The sequence below is a fragment of the Rhamphochromis longiceps genome, linkage group LG4 (assembly GCF_057381845.1).
Source record: "Rhamphochromis longiceps isolate RC_006_pf linkage group LG4, R_longiceps_female_GT1.1, whole genome shotgun sequence".
Lineage (NCBI taxonomy): Eukaryota > Metazoa > Chordata > Actinopteri > Cichliformes > Cichlidae > Rhamphochromis > Rhamphochromis longiceps.
The window spans coordinates 16928314-16944823 of record NC_140560.1 but is presented as its reverse complement, the minus strand read 5'-3'; the positions used below and the strand labels follow the sequence as shown (position 1 = coordinate 16944823).

Sequence of the window (16510 nt, the reverse complement as noted above, 5' to 3'; positions counted from 1 at the left end):
CAGCAGCTTGTTGTGTGGGAAGATAAGAAAAAAATCCAGACAGACTGGTACGACAGAGAAAAAAGTCCCACCCCTGAATTTCAGTCTTACTCTTAGCAGGTACAGCTGAACCCTCAGAGCTGTAAAAGTCAGTTAATGAAGCACCAGCTCACAACCCCACAGGGCTCTCGCTCTGGCCTCTCCCCTTCCAGTGGTAATGCTGTTTTTATGCTTTTGTTCAGGTTTATATCATACCTGTACCTCTGTCTTGCAACACCTTTCTAATGATTACTTTTATTCTGCTACACAGCTGGAGTATTGCTAATATAATACAGAATATCCTAAAACAGCATATGACTACAAATTACCTGCCAGATGAGTGCAATTAGCCATCTATTGCTTTTTCCAGATGTAATGTGCTGCTGGGCTTAAACACAAGCTGATAACTTAGGAAACAAATGCATCGCAGGTAGCGTGGCAAGTTTCTTATCTTGTATTTGACAAAGGGGATGTGGAATGTAGAGTAGGTAAACTTTGCTTTGACCAGGCCAGAAATATGAAAACCATCTATCTGCAAGCAGTGCTCACCACAACATGCCACGTACAGTCCAAAGTCAGCAGGATAAGCAGCAGCATATTGTTCAACTTGAATGGCAAAGCTGGAATGTGACAAACAATTGTGTGACAGGCCGAGCCTGCAGTGATGTGTTACAACAAGCCTGGTTTTCATGAGAACAGAGAAATCCATTCACTGCAGGGCAAATCAGAGCTTCCAGCATTTTCCTACATTTACAGGTGTCTCGTTTTGACGTGCAAATCGCACAGAAGACAGATCACACCCCACTGTTTGCCACTTTTCTGTTTTCCTGCTGTCACACGTGGTAGAGATATATAGAGACATACATGTGTGCATATTAAACTTACAGTCATGCTGAGACATGATATGAAGGAGGATGTGAAAGCTCAAAGGCAGATCAGTGTTACAGCTCCTTTTACACTGCTCAAAAACATTAAAGGAACACTTTGAAAACACATCAGATCTCAATGGGGAAAATATGTTGATATCGACATGGAAATGAAAACACAGAGCTCCATTCAAAGATACTCCCAAAATCAAAGTGGGGGGGGGGGGGGGGGGAATAAAAAAAAAAAAAAATAGATGTGGCAGGCTAGTCCATTTTGCCAAAATTTTATTCACTCCTGATTGGTTAAGGACCTTCTACAGCCCTGTCCAGCTCTCAGAGTAACTGTCTGTCTCCTGGGATCTCCTCCGTTCTCTTGAGACTGCGCTAGGAGACATTCTAACCTTCTAGCAATGGTACGTTTTGATATGCAATCCCCATCCCATGCCATGGTAGGGTCCAGGTATCGCCTCATGCTACCTGTAGTGACCCAAGTCAAATGAAAAAACAAAACTAGTGAAAAACAACAACAAGCAGAACAGATGAGGGGAAAAATGTCAGTGGCCTCTACCTGTAAAACAGTGCCTATTTAAGAGGGTGTCTCATTGTTGCCCCTCTGCTGCACCTGCTGATAATTTCATTAACACCAAAGCAGCCGAAACCAATTAACAACCCCCCTCTGCTACTTAAATGTCCAGATCAATCTCCCACAGGTTCTACTGACATGATGCTATACTCTGATTAGCAGTGTACTTGGATTCATCACATAAAAATCCACAAGAAATGGCACAAGAAAAGTCTTGATTATGGGAGTTCCACAAGGTTCTGTGGTAGAACCCATAATTTTCACATTATACACACACACACACACACACACACACACACAAAATACGGACCACTATTTATAAACCATTACTGGACATTGGTAACCTTTCCCCCACCCTGTAGTTCGACATCTCTTCTTGCCTTGCACTGTTGTCAAAGTGCTTCCTCAAAGGTTACAATATTGGCGATGAATTTCAATATTAAACCTATAAAACTAAATAATATTGACCTTTGAATATAAAGTATCTTTTGATGTTTTTATTAGCTAATAAAAAAACAAAAAGAAAACGAGACCACATCACAATTTCAACAGTATCAGGAAATTTTATTCAATTGTATGTATATAACGTGTTTTTGTTAATCGTTTAATTCATAATACCCATAGAATATACAGACTATAACCCTCAACAACTCATATCTCTTTGACAGTCTACTTATATGTTCTTTTAAAATAATTCCTTATAAGATCTTGTAAGGGAAAAAAAAAAAAAAAAAAAAAAAAAAAAAAAAAAAAAACAAACAAAACAAACCAAACCAAGTTTCCTGACTGAAAACACTGTCAATAATAATCACGCCCATAAAAGAAATAAGAAAAATACAAATTAAAAACATACTAATTAAAAAACAAACAAACAAAAAAAAAAAACAAAAGAAAAAAAAACAACAACACCCAACTATAACTCCCTTTTATGTTAAAAAGAACAAAACAAAACAAACAAAAAAAAAAAAAAAAAAAACCTACCCCAAACAATATCTCACCAATATAACAACAATAGCAATAATAAGACGACCCATTTAAAATCAATATCTGGAAACAGGCCCTGTGACAGATGGGCCTTTAAACTTGTGTGAATGTAGATGGTGTGTTTAAGTGCAACTTTTCATAAACACACAGATACACCCCCTAAGATAGAGAGTGAGGGGGAGTGTCTGTGTGTGTCAGGAGGATAGCAAAACATGGACCTCTTGGGTTGTTCTCATGATTAACCAGTGAGATGTTTGATTTGATGGCTGAACCACAAAAAAAAGAAAAACAAAGCAACAACAACAAAACCAAAAAACAAAATAAAATAAGAGGGGCAGCCCAAATGTACATATGAAACAAAACATCTGCATGACAGTCATCTCAAAGATCTGAAACTACAGGTAACTGCAGGGAGACGGCCCAGGCGGCAAAGAAACAAGTTCCATCTCTCACACACGCACATGACGAGAGGAGTCTTGGCTTTACGTTACTGATGAGCAAATACACAAACACTTGTACATAGACGAATCACCGCAGACCATCCATGAGTCTGAAAACACGCAACACTTTAAACTTAAAGCTCAACAAGCAGGATGCTAGACAGGGCGGGGAAGGGAAAACAAAACGGGGGCAAGGCTGGAGAGACAAAGTGCAGACGTGCTGATTGAGTCGCGTGATTGGAGCGAGTTTCTCCCTCGTCCATGATGTGGGTGAGACGGACACATGGCTACCAGAGAAGGGAGGCGGAAAGCGGCAGCGGTGGCGCGCAGTGTTCACCAATTCAGCTGTGGGTAAGCAGAAAAGAGGCGGGTACATTTACAAAAAAAAAAAAAAGCAAGGAGTGGAAGGCAGCCCTTTGAGAAAAGCACGGTGAGAGTCGGGTGGCTGAACAACCAGAATGAGCATTACCACATGCACCAAAAAGCCTCACACTGATCCCAGAGTGCTGGCTATGGCTTCAGAGAGCGACACAAATCTGATGTTTGCTGCAAAAAACAAAAAAAAACAAAGCACAAAACACGAGGCGCAGGTGCATCTGTTAGCATCACTGCTCTGCATGAGAGGGATGACCCAGTGCATGGGTTGGTCTGTTTCTGGAGGGGGAGGGACATCCTATACTGTTCTCAGGTATGTGATCTACCAAACAACGGTTAATACAGTCACATCCAGAGCAAAGACAGGAGGGAGCAGACACCAAACAGATGCAAGGACATAGCTAAGGGAAAACACTCTGGAGAAACCAGAAAAGGAAGCTGGGAAAATTACACACAGGCCCCCCCAAAAAACACACACAAAAAACAACCCAGTAAGGAGTAACTGGAAATATAATATATACAGCACAACCATAGAGCGATGATGGGTGCTTGGCTGTGCGCTGAGCCGACAATTGGTTTCAACAGGAGTCGTAAAAAACAGAAACCCAAAAACAGGTAGTCATTGCCACGTGCAATCAGCTCTCACATTAACCAAAAGCAGGTTTTACTAGTTTCCTAGTAGGAATTTTAATGAGCTTGCTCTCGTCTCCCCGGTGGCTTAAGGTGAGGAGATCCCACTCTGTATTAACGGGTGGCTAGATTTGAGTCTTCGCTCGCAGTTAGGCCTCAATGACAGGCACCCCGGGTCAAACAAAACCAGACCCCATTTTCTAGGATGCATGTTCACCAAAATGGTTACAGAAAATAAGACTGAGAGCGTGTTCAGCGACCCCACCGTTTTACATTTAATAAAGGAAAACGTTTCAACTCAGTTAGGCTGATGGTTTACGTGCAGTTCTCCTAGAGTGGCGATAATTTGGGCGTTTTTGACCCAGCACAAAGCACCATGGGCGTTAGTATGAACGCTATGACTGCACAAACACATAATAAGAGAAACTATTTTTATGCTTTTAGCCCAAGTCATGCACGGCCTCCTGGATACAACCGACTGTCCACATATAAGAAGGAGGGAAAAGTCTGCCTGCTCTTTTATTATTCCCATGTTGCTCGCCAGCCAAGTCCCTTGCATGTCTCAGCCACTTTGGTAAGTTTTCAGGAATGCATGCATTCATATGAACATCATACACTTTTATAAGAAAAAGACCGATAACAAATGAAATCCTGCCAACATGCCAGTAAAAACATCGGTTTGTTTCAAAATCAAGTGTTCAGAAAAAAGAAAAAAAAACAACCCTTAAACAATGTTGTACAAACAAAAACTGCAACAAGCACAATTAAAAAAAGAAAAGAAAAAACAAGTTTTTTTTGTATGTACATACACACCCGATTTAACATACCCCGTTCTTTTAGCCCTCAGTTTTACAAGGTCGTAATTTACATGGATCATGACAAGAAAGTTATGGTGTTGGTTAATACAGTAGTACGTGTGTATACATGAGAGGAGGCTACACAAAGAGGAGAAACAGGAGAAGCTCAGACAGGTTAGCGACATGAAAGAAAAGGTTTGATGAGGAGGAAAGGGACAGCGTGTTGCTGTAGATGAGGCATAAAAATGGAGAAAGAAAGAAAAAAAGAACTAAAACAGTACGACAGACCCTACCATCCCACCCAAGCACAGAAATCAAATTTAAACTTAGCTCTCTCTTTGCAGTAGAAATGGAAAGATTAGCAATTTAATGCTTGTATTTCTTGGTTTTATCTTTTTGTTGGTTTCTTGATGATGCGTTTTTCTTTTATTTTTAGCAAGTTGTTCCGAGCCTCTGCGCTTCTTTGTCACTCCTCAGGACTAAAGAAAAAAAAGAAAAAGAAACAGAAGACTTTAATAATGACATCATTTAATCCTATTATTAGAATCCTGCCAAGTAACATTTGACCACCGATTCCATGCAGGACGTAGTGCAGCTGAAACCAAATGTGACCTAATATGTAGAATAAAACGGTCAAGGAAAGACGTTTTTCAGTGGACACTTGCACTCACCGGCCACTTTGTTGTTAGGTACATCTGCTTATTAACACAAATATCTACCCATCAAATCACATGACAGCAGGTAAGGGCTGAGCTACTGGGATTTTCCCACAAAACAATCTCTAAAGTTTACAGAGAATGGTCTGAAAGAGAGAAAATGTCTAATGAGCGGCAGTTTTCTGGGTGAATATCCCTTATTGATGTCGGAGGAGAATAGCCAGACTGCTTCAAATTGATTGGAAGGCAACAGTAACTCAAGTAACCACGCCTTACAAGACGGATATGCAGAAGAGCGTCTCTTTAATTTCCTGGTAAGAAGAGGAACCTGAGGCTTAAAAAACAAAAAAACAACAACAGTTTTCAGTTCAGCTGTGACATTTGGTAGGGTAAGAATTTAAGGTAAACTACATGAAAGCACAGATCCTTCTTGCCTCATATCATAGTTGAGGCTTGTGGTGATACTGTAACGCACAATGTCAAAAACCTCAAACTGTACTCAAAGTTAAATCTTCATCAAACGGGAGATTCACATCATGGATGTGCAGCCGACAAATCAGCAACTACTTTGTGAGGTCCTGTCAATGTATACCAAAATTCCCCAATCTGGAAGCAAACTGCTTCTGTACATTTACTGTAGTTTTTTAGATCTGTAACAAGTTTGCACTCTAGGCTGTGGCTTGTCTAAGTGTCTGCATGAGCAGCACTTGACTCCACTGACATCTAGTGGATGCACACCACAACTAAATCTATCCAGAGCTCTTACAGCTTGTTGACTAGATCTGAAAAATCTCACTTTCCTGATTTTCTTTGGCTTATCTCAGCCTGATCTGAAAGGATTTCTCAATGCAAGGCATGTTTGTAATCATCACTAAGATGGTGCGAGATTAGCTCAAGCAATACCAAAACCCCCACTGATTTTAGCCTCAAATAATGCAGAAAAGACTTCAAACTAGAAAGACTAGCTCAAGCTGTAGCTGTGTAGTCCAATGAGGTGAGGAAGAAAGATTTCCAAAAGAACTTAATGTAGAGGTGTTATGAAAAAGTACTAAATCTAGCTAATGTGGGGAAAAGTGTGTGTCTTCTTCCATAATATACTTTGTGTTTTTAACCTTGTGTTGCTGCTTTGAGTTTGGGTGCAAAGAAAGCAGCCTTTTTTGTGTACCTGTGTCTCAAGAGCGAACCGGCGGCTGGTAGTTGTCCTGGAAACGGGCCGTTTCCTCAAAGATCAGCTCCTTCAGCCTCTCTTTGGGAAGGTCGTCCAGTTCCATGGTGAAAGTGAAGGGCTCCTCTGCGACAGGCTGCACGTTTCACACACACGCACGCACAGACAGCAGCAGAATGTTACGAGTCATTTCGTGAAAACGCTGCTCTGCATTTGCAAAGTGAGAAGCGCAGTGTGGTGGTGGCTTGCATGAGTTTCACACTGTTGCGACACCACACACCATAACCACGATTATTACACTTACACAAAGCAGCAGTAATCTCACAGGTAAAATAAAGTCTACAGTACAATGAACATGTGTTTACTGCACTGAATCTCTTATAGTTACACAACCTGAGAGGAAACTTAATACTTAATCCAAACACTGCTAAGAGGCTTCACAGCACAGTCCAATATAGCTGCAAATCAAATCAAATCTTAGCTTACGGTAGAAAAATGGCTAAACCCAGCTTCCTTATGTAGCTTGTATGTTGTGTAAAACTCTTTACCACACAAATTTAACACTTTGTGCATTTTGCACATAACAAAGATTGTATTTTACCTCATCTGAAGGATCGTAGTACTGCTCCAGGTAAGGGTGAGCCAGGGCCTCCTCGACGGTGATGCGCTTGATGGGGTTAAAGGTCAACATGCGGCCCAGCAGATCGAGAGCTGCATTAAAGTCACAAGGAGCTTAGTTAGTTCACTCGCCAGGTTATGCAAAAATATAACCTACAGCTTTTCTTTAATTTTCACCCGATAACTGATGACCCGAGCAAACATCACGTGAAACATTTCCAGAAGTTTGATGCGTTTCAGTTTCCAACAGTTTCTTAAATCCTGCCACTCACTCAGAACACACAAACACACAAAATGAGCCATTTTTTAAATATTAGTTGAGACAAATGCATTATAATAATATGGCAATTTCTCTATCCAATATATCACAGCTTATTTAAAGGCGTTGGTGCAGGTTTTTATCATGTGAATCATTTCCTGATGCTGCTGTTTGCTAATTGGTCGCTAACAGGAAATCTCTGTTGCTCACAGCAATCCTGATTTACAGCTGATCTCATTTACATAGACATCTGTTGAAGTGAGGTCACACCCCTGTGCCCTAATAAAGTGTGTACCTTAGAGGCAACTTTCTCCTGACTGGCTGCAAACAATTAACTATTTTAGTGTTTTATGAGCATTAATATAGGATCCTAAAACAGAACACCTGTTTGTATTTGTATACGCCAAGACTGCAAATAAACCACATCAATCGCGTTGGAGTCTGCCTTGTTTTCGGACACTTAAACGTGACAGAATGTGCAGCTGAAACGATAATAACAAACAAAACCTTATTTTAAACATTAATTTATTTGTCGTGTCTTCAACCTCTTTTCCTATGGAACAGTTTTATCTCGGTTTGTAAAAATTCAGCACCACCCTCTTCATCTGAAGGTGCATGGAAAACTCCGGGGTTAACTTGGATACGCATGTCGGTTGAAACTGAAATTTTAGTTCAGTGGCGGCAGCAAGTTGGCAGTTCGCTGGTAGTGCGTGGGCTGCCCATCTACCTGTAGAGAACATCTGCTGTCAGTGGAGGCAGCATACAAAATATGTGGTAGAACAGGCCTGAGGGTTATTCTTACTGGTGCTGCTGGTACAACAGCCAGCCAAGGGGAAGAGAGAAGTTCTAACCCACAAAAAACTGAAGTGAAACAGTGTTACAAACAATGAAATGTTTCCACTGCACAGTGCTTTCCATGCTGCATTTTATGATTTTTGATGATTTCTCTACGCTTATCCCATGCCTCGACAACCCTCTTGTCAAACAATCAGCATTCGACTAACACATAGGTCTTCCCCGACCAGCTACGTGCAGCTGGGATGTTGGAGCACATTTATGGTGGGTGCAAACCCCCCCCCCCCCCTCCCCCCTCTCTCTCTCTCAATCCATACGCAAACAAAACAGTTTGCGCAAGATCATAAATTAGGCATCGACCTAGTAGCAGACATAAGTTAATCAGATAATAGAAAGACAACCTGGCTATGCTGAACTTGATTTGAAGTACAGGGCTCAGGAAATAGTCTGCCCTAGATGCACTCGCACCAATGAAAACACAGTTAGGTGAGGAAGCTGCCTGAGGCGGCATAAAAAACAACTGATTACTAGTTCAAGATTTTTTTTCTAGATCAGTAAAAACTGTGGGGAACCTTAGCTCATTTGATAATCAAAACTATATCCAGAGAAGAAAACTCAGCAGCTGTGAAATCATGGGGAAATTACCAGTTATATTCTCACATGGGCCTAATCGAGCATGACTTAGTGTCATAAAGAAAGTACGCTTTCTTGTACATTTCTGTTGGGTAACGTCTTGATAAAGTCAGTGAAACACTGCATCTTTAGCAATGCTGAAGTATATAAATGTCCACTCCTTGCTAGTATTCAGGACTGCAAATAAACCATGCCACAGTACCTTTAGGGTCTGCCTTGTAGAACAGCTTTTCCCACGGGATCTTGGGTTTTTCAGGCAGGGACTGCAAGTAGTTCCTCGCCTTCAAGTTAATGATGCAGTTCAGATCTTCTTGAGATGGAGAGCCAAGAATGCCTGTAAAAAACACAAGGAGACTCAAGACGGCTGCTCATTAACATCACTGATCTCTAATGTGGAAATAAGAGAGAAGTATGTCTCACCCAGTATGTGGTTGAGTTGGTCCAAGTAGTGTTTCCCAGGGAAGATGGGTTTGTTGGACAACATCTCAGCCAGGATGCAGCCCACCGACCAGATGTCAATGGACTTTGAGTAGCCCTGAGACACAAACACACGCACTTAGCCCAACTGTGATTTTTATCTTTTATTTATCGAAAACTAAATAAATTAAAAAGGAAAAAAAAAAACCCCTCATCAGTTACCCACAGTCTTACCTTGGAGTTGAGCATGATTTCTGGAGCCCTGTACCAACGAGTAGCCACATACTCAGTCAAAAAACCAGTGTGGTCGTGCTCTGGGTCGGCTATCCGCGCCAGGCCAAAGTCACAGATCTGACAACAACACAGAGGGTCAGAGGTCAAAAACAGCAGTCTGCCAGCTGGCCCAGAACAAAACTCCAGAGTGTCTGAAAGTAGTGAAGCATGTTCAGAAAGTTATTTTAGATTTAGATGTAGTTTTCTTCTCTGTTTAATATGCATGCAACACAGTTATTTTAAATGATTTTGGTCTTGTTATATGGAAACGTACAGTAAGTAACATTGTTGGGAAACAGATCCAGTATATAGCTGCAGGAACATTCGTTTAGATGCATTTATTCCTCTGGAAGGGAAGGCTTCAGAAAACCACAGCAACACGAGCTGCCTTTGTTCCTTACTCCTCCCACATGATCCAACTAATCCAGGGATTGATGGCTGAAGGTTCATAGTTCACCCGGACTACTCTAAGGCTGTGCAACATTGAAACAAATGGCTCAAAATAACAACAACAACAGAAAAAAAAGATTGGAGATGAGATTTTGTTTGCCTTGTATTCAAGTTTTACTGTTTTTTTAAAAAAATTATTTTTCATCACTTTTTATGCACTTTCTTACAAAATCTTTATGATTCCTTAAAAGATAAGATATTCCTATCATTTATCTGTAATTCCCAATACACTCGCAGAAACACCGTTTACACTGTGTGGTTGCATCCTTACTTTAGACACCATGAGAGGTGTTTTTAGGATCGTTTTCAGGATCGTTTTCTGTCATAAAATAAGAAGCATGAGCTAGAGAGCCTAGTCATTTCATACTAAAATTCATTGAAAGTGCAAAATTTGACTGAAGCCAGCTGAGGTGAACACTTGTCATTCTCATCAGATGTGCTGCGGTGCGTTTCAGAAGCTTCCAGGTAGATGTTCTCTGCTTAGTAGAGCTGGGCGATATGAGATTTTTTCATATCACGATATGTTTTTTTCATTTCAGGCGATAACGATATCTATCACGATATAAGCCAAATAACTATATTTGTAAGATTTAAATGTGCCGTTGCTCACAAGTAAAATGTGAAATAATCAGCAGCTTGTTTTTATTTAAATATTTATTTCCCATAATAAGTTCAACAGGGTAGATGTACTTAAGGAACATGAGACTTTTTCAGATAAATAAAGGCAAATATTGCAAACTACACAAAAGGCAGCCGCTAAAGCGTTTAAGTTTCAAAATAGAACAAACGAAACAGACTAAATTGTCAATTCCACTTAGAAACAAAATATTAATTCTAAAAATAAATCTTAGTTTGTTTTACAGAAGAACAGACAAAACTGACTAACTTTTGTCAGTATCAAATAAACTGAGAACTAAAAGGAAATTCTCAATCTCTCCTTGTTGTATAGCTGAGCTTTTCAAACAGTTACTTTAGTCTGACAAAAGCCGAATGACGAATTAGCGCTTCCAGTCAGAGACTGAGGCTACGTCCACACGTACACGGGTATTTTTGAAAACGGAGATTTTCCGTTTTCGTTTTAAAAAAAGAATCCCGTCCACACATAAAGGCAGAAATGAAGGAAAACGCTGCTATGAACATGCCAAAGCAGCAGGTGGCGCTAGATTCCTAACCGTGCAGAAATGTTGGCCAATCAGAAGTCTAGAAGCCTCGGTGGGAAAAAGTAAACAAAGCTGGGGCATAGAAGCAGAACCGAGTCGTCTGTGTGGAGGGACAGTAACTGTGTGTATATGTAAGCATTTAAACACTGCAGAGAGTAGAATTAACAGTATTGTAGAAATTCATTTCACCGAAACAATAACGTGGCGCACAGTGTGACGCATGCACCAGTTTATTGTATTTCCAGACTTGCTTTCGGCACAATTTACAGTGCACGCTACTCTGTTTTTTGTCAGACTTGAAATAGCCGAAATACCTTCACACTACAGAACTTCTTTGGCTCTTCTGTTCGACAATCTCTCCGGCATTGGAACCATCATCTGTTTTCTCTTCGGTCACGCTCGGTTGATTTTTCTACTCGGCACACTCATTTCCTCCATTACGCGCTGGCTCCATTACCCGCTGGCTGCTTCCCAAACAAACACACGTGCGGCTTGGCACTTGTGCTGTACGTAACAAGTCACGCGACGTGACGCTGCGGCTGTGATTGGTTCGGCTCTGCGCTACCTAATTTGGATTGGCTGACCTTTTTTTTTTTTTTTTTTGAGGACAAGAGCGGCGAGGTCTATCGCGATAGCTTAATTTCTCTATCGAGTAAAAGTTATATCGCGATACATATCGTTATCGTTCTATCGCCCAGCTCTACTGCTTAGCTAAAAATATGTGCCCGGTCTATTTCTGACAAGCGCCGCATCACACCGCACAGAGCCGATTGAGCAGGAAGGAAAGTAAGAGAGAAGAATGGCCTTGGGCATCTGGTCAGTTTTCAAAATAAAACACCCGGATGTGGTCCGAAGCCGTGGCCAGGATGGACCAAAACCACACTGCAGCTGGGAAGCGACACAGCCGTCAATTAAGCTCTAAATACAGCATACATTACAAGGCCCAAAGACTGTATCATTAAAACAGTAGCAACCTGGTTTTCCTGGCAGAGCCTTCAAACATTCCTTCGAAGTTTTTTTTTTAATCTTCTTGAGAGCTGGCTGATGTAACCGCTGTTGCCCACAATGCTACTTTTATGTTTAATTACATGGAAATAAATGGCCTAAATGCCACATAACACTGACTTTGCAGCACATAAATGTCAAATGACCAGATTTACACTCAGAGCCTTCATATGCTGTATCAAGTATGTAAAATCCACTATCCCACACCAAGGGGAGGGAAAAAATAAAATAAAAAATTGTTGTCGTTTTAAATGGTGATTGCGGCATGCACATGTGAGCTAACCTTGAGGTCGCAGGTGGTGTTGATGAGCAGGTTGGAGGGCTTGAGATCCCGGTGCAGCACGTTGGCGGAGTGAATGTACTTGAGGCCTCGCAGGATCTGGTAGAGGAAGTAGCAGACGTGGTCGTTGCTTAGCCTTTGGCTCTTCAGTAGCTTGTACAGGTCGGTCTCCATCAGGGTCTGCACAATGTAGCTAGAAGGATGCACGGGTCAAGGAGGACAACAACAGCTAGTATCTACTGATGCTGGAGGATAGGAACACTTCGTGGATGCTTTCTGCAGCTAAATATGGTTCAAATCCAGTGAAAATCGGCTGAAGCCTTTTTCGTAAACCTTTCAGGTCAGGAGTCATTTTGTTGTGCAAATCAAACAACAGAAAACCTAAATGACTACAGACTCTAGCAGGAGTGTACATAGCCCAAAAGAGCCTACAGGTGGCTTTACCAAATTTAGAATATCCATTATACTTCGGTATCCTTTTGCAGCACTGCATAAATACATATTTCAATCATTCAACTGTTCTAGATCCAGATCAGCAAGTATTGCAAGTATTAACAGTAGGTTTATAGAGGAAAGTCTGACAGGTAGATGTGCGCACAGTCCTGGTTGATTTAAAAAACGCTCCTAAATGATCACAACTGTTACAGTTTGTGATAAAGACAAAAATTGTTTTGGAAAGAAAAGAAGACGAGTTTTACAGCAATATTCGCTGCATCATTGTGACACAAACCATTTGCTATCTGAACACAGACAGAAAAATAGTTCAAACTAGATTTTTATGACAAGTGCTTAATATTACTGTGACTACATGACCATTTTAGAGAACATTTAAATGGTTCCTGAGTCCAAAATAAGTCCACTTAGGCTGAATGACACTTGTTAAAGGGTTAAGAGGCCCACAGTGCACGGTGCACTAACCAGCTGAGCTACACACAGAAAGTAACTAAATGATGATGCCATCAGCGGACAGATTTGATTATCCTTAGCAAACTCAGTCAAGTTTTCACGAGTTCATATAAACACTACGTGACTAAGTAAAGCAAACCAAGCAGATAAAACAACAGGATACACAAAAAATGCGACTCATGCATTTCCTTTCCGTTTCTCAGAAGACAATGCAACTGTTCTCAGTCAGTGCCGAGTTCCGAGGATGCTCGCTACTGCCCAATGTGGCTGAATAACAGAGATCTTAGCAATGATTCAGCAGCTCAAGCCGTTTGAGTAAAGTGGTCAAATGACTGACTCTCGAGGCCATTTGATGAAAATGTTTCGCTCTGTGAAGCAAATCTGATATTATAGATTTGATTGATCTCTACCAGCCACAGCATTAATGTTTCCAGGTTTCCTTTCTTAACCCATCCTACTGACTTTAACTCTATGCACACACAGAGCAAGTAAAAGATGGATTAATAATTTGTGTTTGCTCGTCTGGTCTAAATTCACCACAAGCCACACAATTTTAATAACTGTGCAGTCACAGCTGACTTATCCGAGCCACAAGCTTAGAGAGAAAAACCAGAGGTGGTTGAAGTTCTGCGAGAGTCACAAATGTTACAGGTGAGGGCTAAACCTGTACTTGAGCCCCACCCCCCAAAAACATCTGTAATCAAACAGCCCTACTTTGTCTTTTTAAACACACAAACCTGCAGTTGACTTCAGCATCTGTACCATCATGATGCTGCATGACTTCTTCATTGGCTAAATCCAGTAAAGAATAGTGTGCTACAGTGCGTTTGCATAATAAACTCGCAAATTTCATATTAGTCATTGTTCTCAGCATCTTAAAGATGGCTCACTTCCTTCACAGTAAAAATTTGATCTCACATATTCCCTGAAACAACAACAACCTCGCAGAACTTGCTTCAGGTATTAAACTCTGTTTAGAGTTTATGGACTCTTGAGACAGTTTTAATGTAACCATGTTCTTGTCTCTCCTTTAGTAACATCTCAATCTCAGTGTGACTGCCTGCTTGATTTTTTTAACCATAAATTAACACGTATGGAAAAAGCAGGATACACATCCTTCATGTTGTCGAGCTGCTGTGCCCTGATGATGTCGTTGATGCCGATGATGTTCTCATGGTGGAAACGCAGCAGGATCTTGATTTCCCTCAGCGTGCGCTGGCAGTACGTCTGGTGCTCGAATGGGCTGATTTTCTTGATGGCTACGCGCTGGTTTGTCAAGTTGTCCAGAGCAGAGCTGGGAAGAGGCACAGGACAGGGGTCAGATTACACACTGCATAGATACGGTATTACAAACTGGGCTGACACTGAGCTCCATAAGGGTGCTTCAAACTGTCACTACTAACAACAAGCAATGGGGCTTTTTTTTGGCTGTAATATGTTGAGAAGCACTGTAGCTGTAGGCCGGAGTGTGGGCGCAGTGTCAGCACGATGGAGATGTAGGATGCATGAGGAGCAGGCAGGGCTGGAAAAAAAGGTGAGGATGGTTTCTTTCTTGTGGTGAGTTTTGCATTAAAAAAAGACACTCATCTTTATCAGGAACACTAAGTGAAAGATCATTCTTGGGTTGCACAACACACTGAAATATTGCGAGGATGTATGTAAGTTTTGGAGCTTTCGCATGTTTAACAGACACTCCAAGACCACTTGGATCGCTGTCAGTGTGCCAAACAGTTATTGCTGTCAATGTTTACAAACAGGGAAAGCAGCAGCAGCAAAGTCACGTGACCACGATGGCACAAACAATATAGCACTATGCTATCAGAGCTGGCAGAGAGCCGCACGGTGTGTGCGCCCTGCTGAGGTGGGATGTGTGGGCCCAACATCCATCTCGCTGCTGTGCCATCTGATTGTTCATGAGGCCGAGCTGTGAACGCAGCGACATGACACTGATAATCAAACGCATCTAACATGGTTGGACACGTCCACACGAAAAGGTGCAGCTCTCATACGTCGATAACACGAGGGAGAGGCCTCGGCAAGGCTCACAAATGTCACTCGCATCCTCCGCAGCAGCTCTGTCAGAATTAAAACAGAGATCGGAGCGATTTTGAGGCTGGTTCCGGACGTGGCTACAGCGATAACCAACTTTCCTCTGCGGTCAAACGCCGCCTGCAGAAGAAGATCTGATTGCAGTAGCAAACTACGTCCTGCGCAAACACTCCCCAAATCTTGTTTCCTGTAAAGCTCATAGCCACGCCTGTGGCTGTTCGGCTAACCCGAGTCACCGTAAAGCTAGGCTGCTCAAGAGGTTCAACAGTGTCTTAAGTGCCAATCATCGTGACTGAACACACATTAACTCGACCCCGCTTGTAGAATACAGCCGCTAAAGCGAGCTGGCTCACAGTGTTTGCTAATAAACACATTATGTTAGCTAGCGCGTTCGCTTCGCGCTACGGTAGCCCGACAAGAGATGACAAGCGCTACTACTCACCACACCATTCCGTAAGCACCCTCCCCGATGTACGACAGGTTCGTGTAGCGGGGGCCCACGTCAAAAATCTGTCCTTTCACGGACTCGGCTGGAGTCCTGGGCACCGGAGCTACGGGCGGTGCATCGGGCGCAACAGGCGCAGCAGCAGCGACAGCAGCGCTGTCGGAGGCTTCGGCCGCGACCGCCGCAGTGCTGCTTGTATCCGCCATTCTTCCTCTCCAAACCGCTCCGAGACTGTCAGGGAGTGTCACTAGGCCCCGCCGCCGCTTTCAGCTGCTCTTTAACGGCCGTCTGAGGCTTTAATCGTGCGGACTGTGTGACTGACGGGGCGCAGCAACTGGGCCCTCTCTACTACTGGAGCGTAAATGGATTTCGTGCGCGAGCGGGGATTTGGTCTCAGCAGTCAGCGTAAATGCGCGTGCAAGAGTTGCGTTAGATTTAACTAAAAGGATGGTTCCGTTGGGCGGCAGCGTGTCATTTGGCTCCAAACGACAGGCACAGCCTACTCCGCTGCTGTAGTGAGACAAAACAAGCGGCCATACAAGAATTAAACTTGCAGCAGCCGCGAGTGGGCGTGCCGAAATATGTTGCATGCTGGCTGTTATGGAAAACAAATTAAATAGTTTCTGATGAATTTGAACTTTGGCTTGTTTTGTTTTTTTGTATATTAAATATTTTAGAACAATAAAAATAGTTTTAAATGGTGGTT

At 42.2% G+C, this 16510-nt stretch overlaps 1 protein-coding gene across 1 annotated transcript; it reads right to left on the bottom strand.

The window, feature by feature from the left end:
- Positions 1 to 3498: 3498 nt before the first annotated feature.
- On the bottom strand, positions 3499 to 16309 carry mapk3 (mitogen-activated protein kinase 3). The gene is made up of 9 exons (XM_085403534.1): positions 15802 to 16309; positions 14422 to 14604; positions 12408 to 12597; positions 9471 to 9587; positions 9240 to 9354; positions 9022 to 9153; positions 7116 to 7225; positions 6515 to 6650; positions 3499 to 5172 (listed from the first exon to the last, which is right to left on the bottom strand). The coding sequence occupies exons 1-8, from the start codon at positions 16008 to 16010 to the stop codon at positions 6522 to 6524; spliced, it is 1185 nt and encodes a 394-aa protein (XP_085259660.1). The 5' UTR covers positions 16011 to 16309; the 3' UTR covers positions 3499 to 5172; positions 6515 to 6521.
- Between the last annotated feature and the right edge of the window lie 201 nt (positions 16310 to 16510).

Excerpts from the sequence above, each read along its gene's own strand:
- mapk3 (XM_085403534.1), bottom strand. The coding sequence starts at position 16,010 with ATGGCGGATACAAGCAGCACTGCGGCGGTCGCGGCCGAAGCCTCCGAC. Across the intron at positions 9,355-9,470 it reads AAATCATGCTCAACTCCAAG|GGCTACTCAAAGTCCATTGA; the intron begins GTAAGACTGTGG and ends TTTGTGTCTCAG. Across the intron at positions 9,154-9,239 it reads CCAACTCAACCACATACTGG|GCATTCTTGGCTCTCCATCT; the intron begins GTGAGACATACT and ends TGTTTTTTACAG.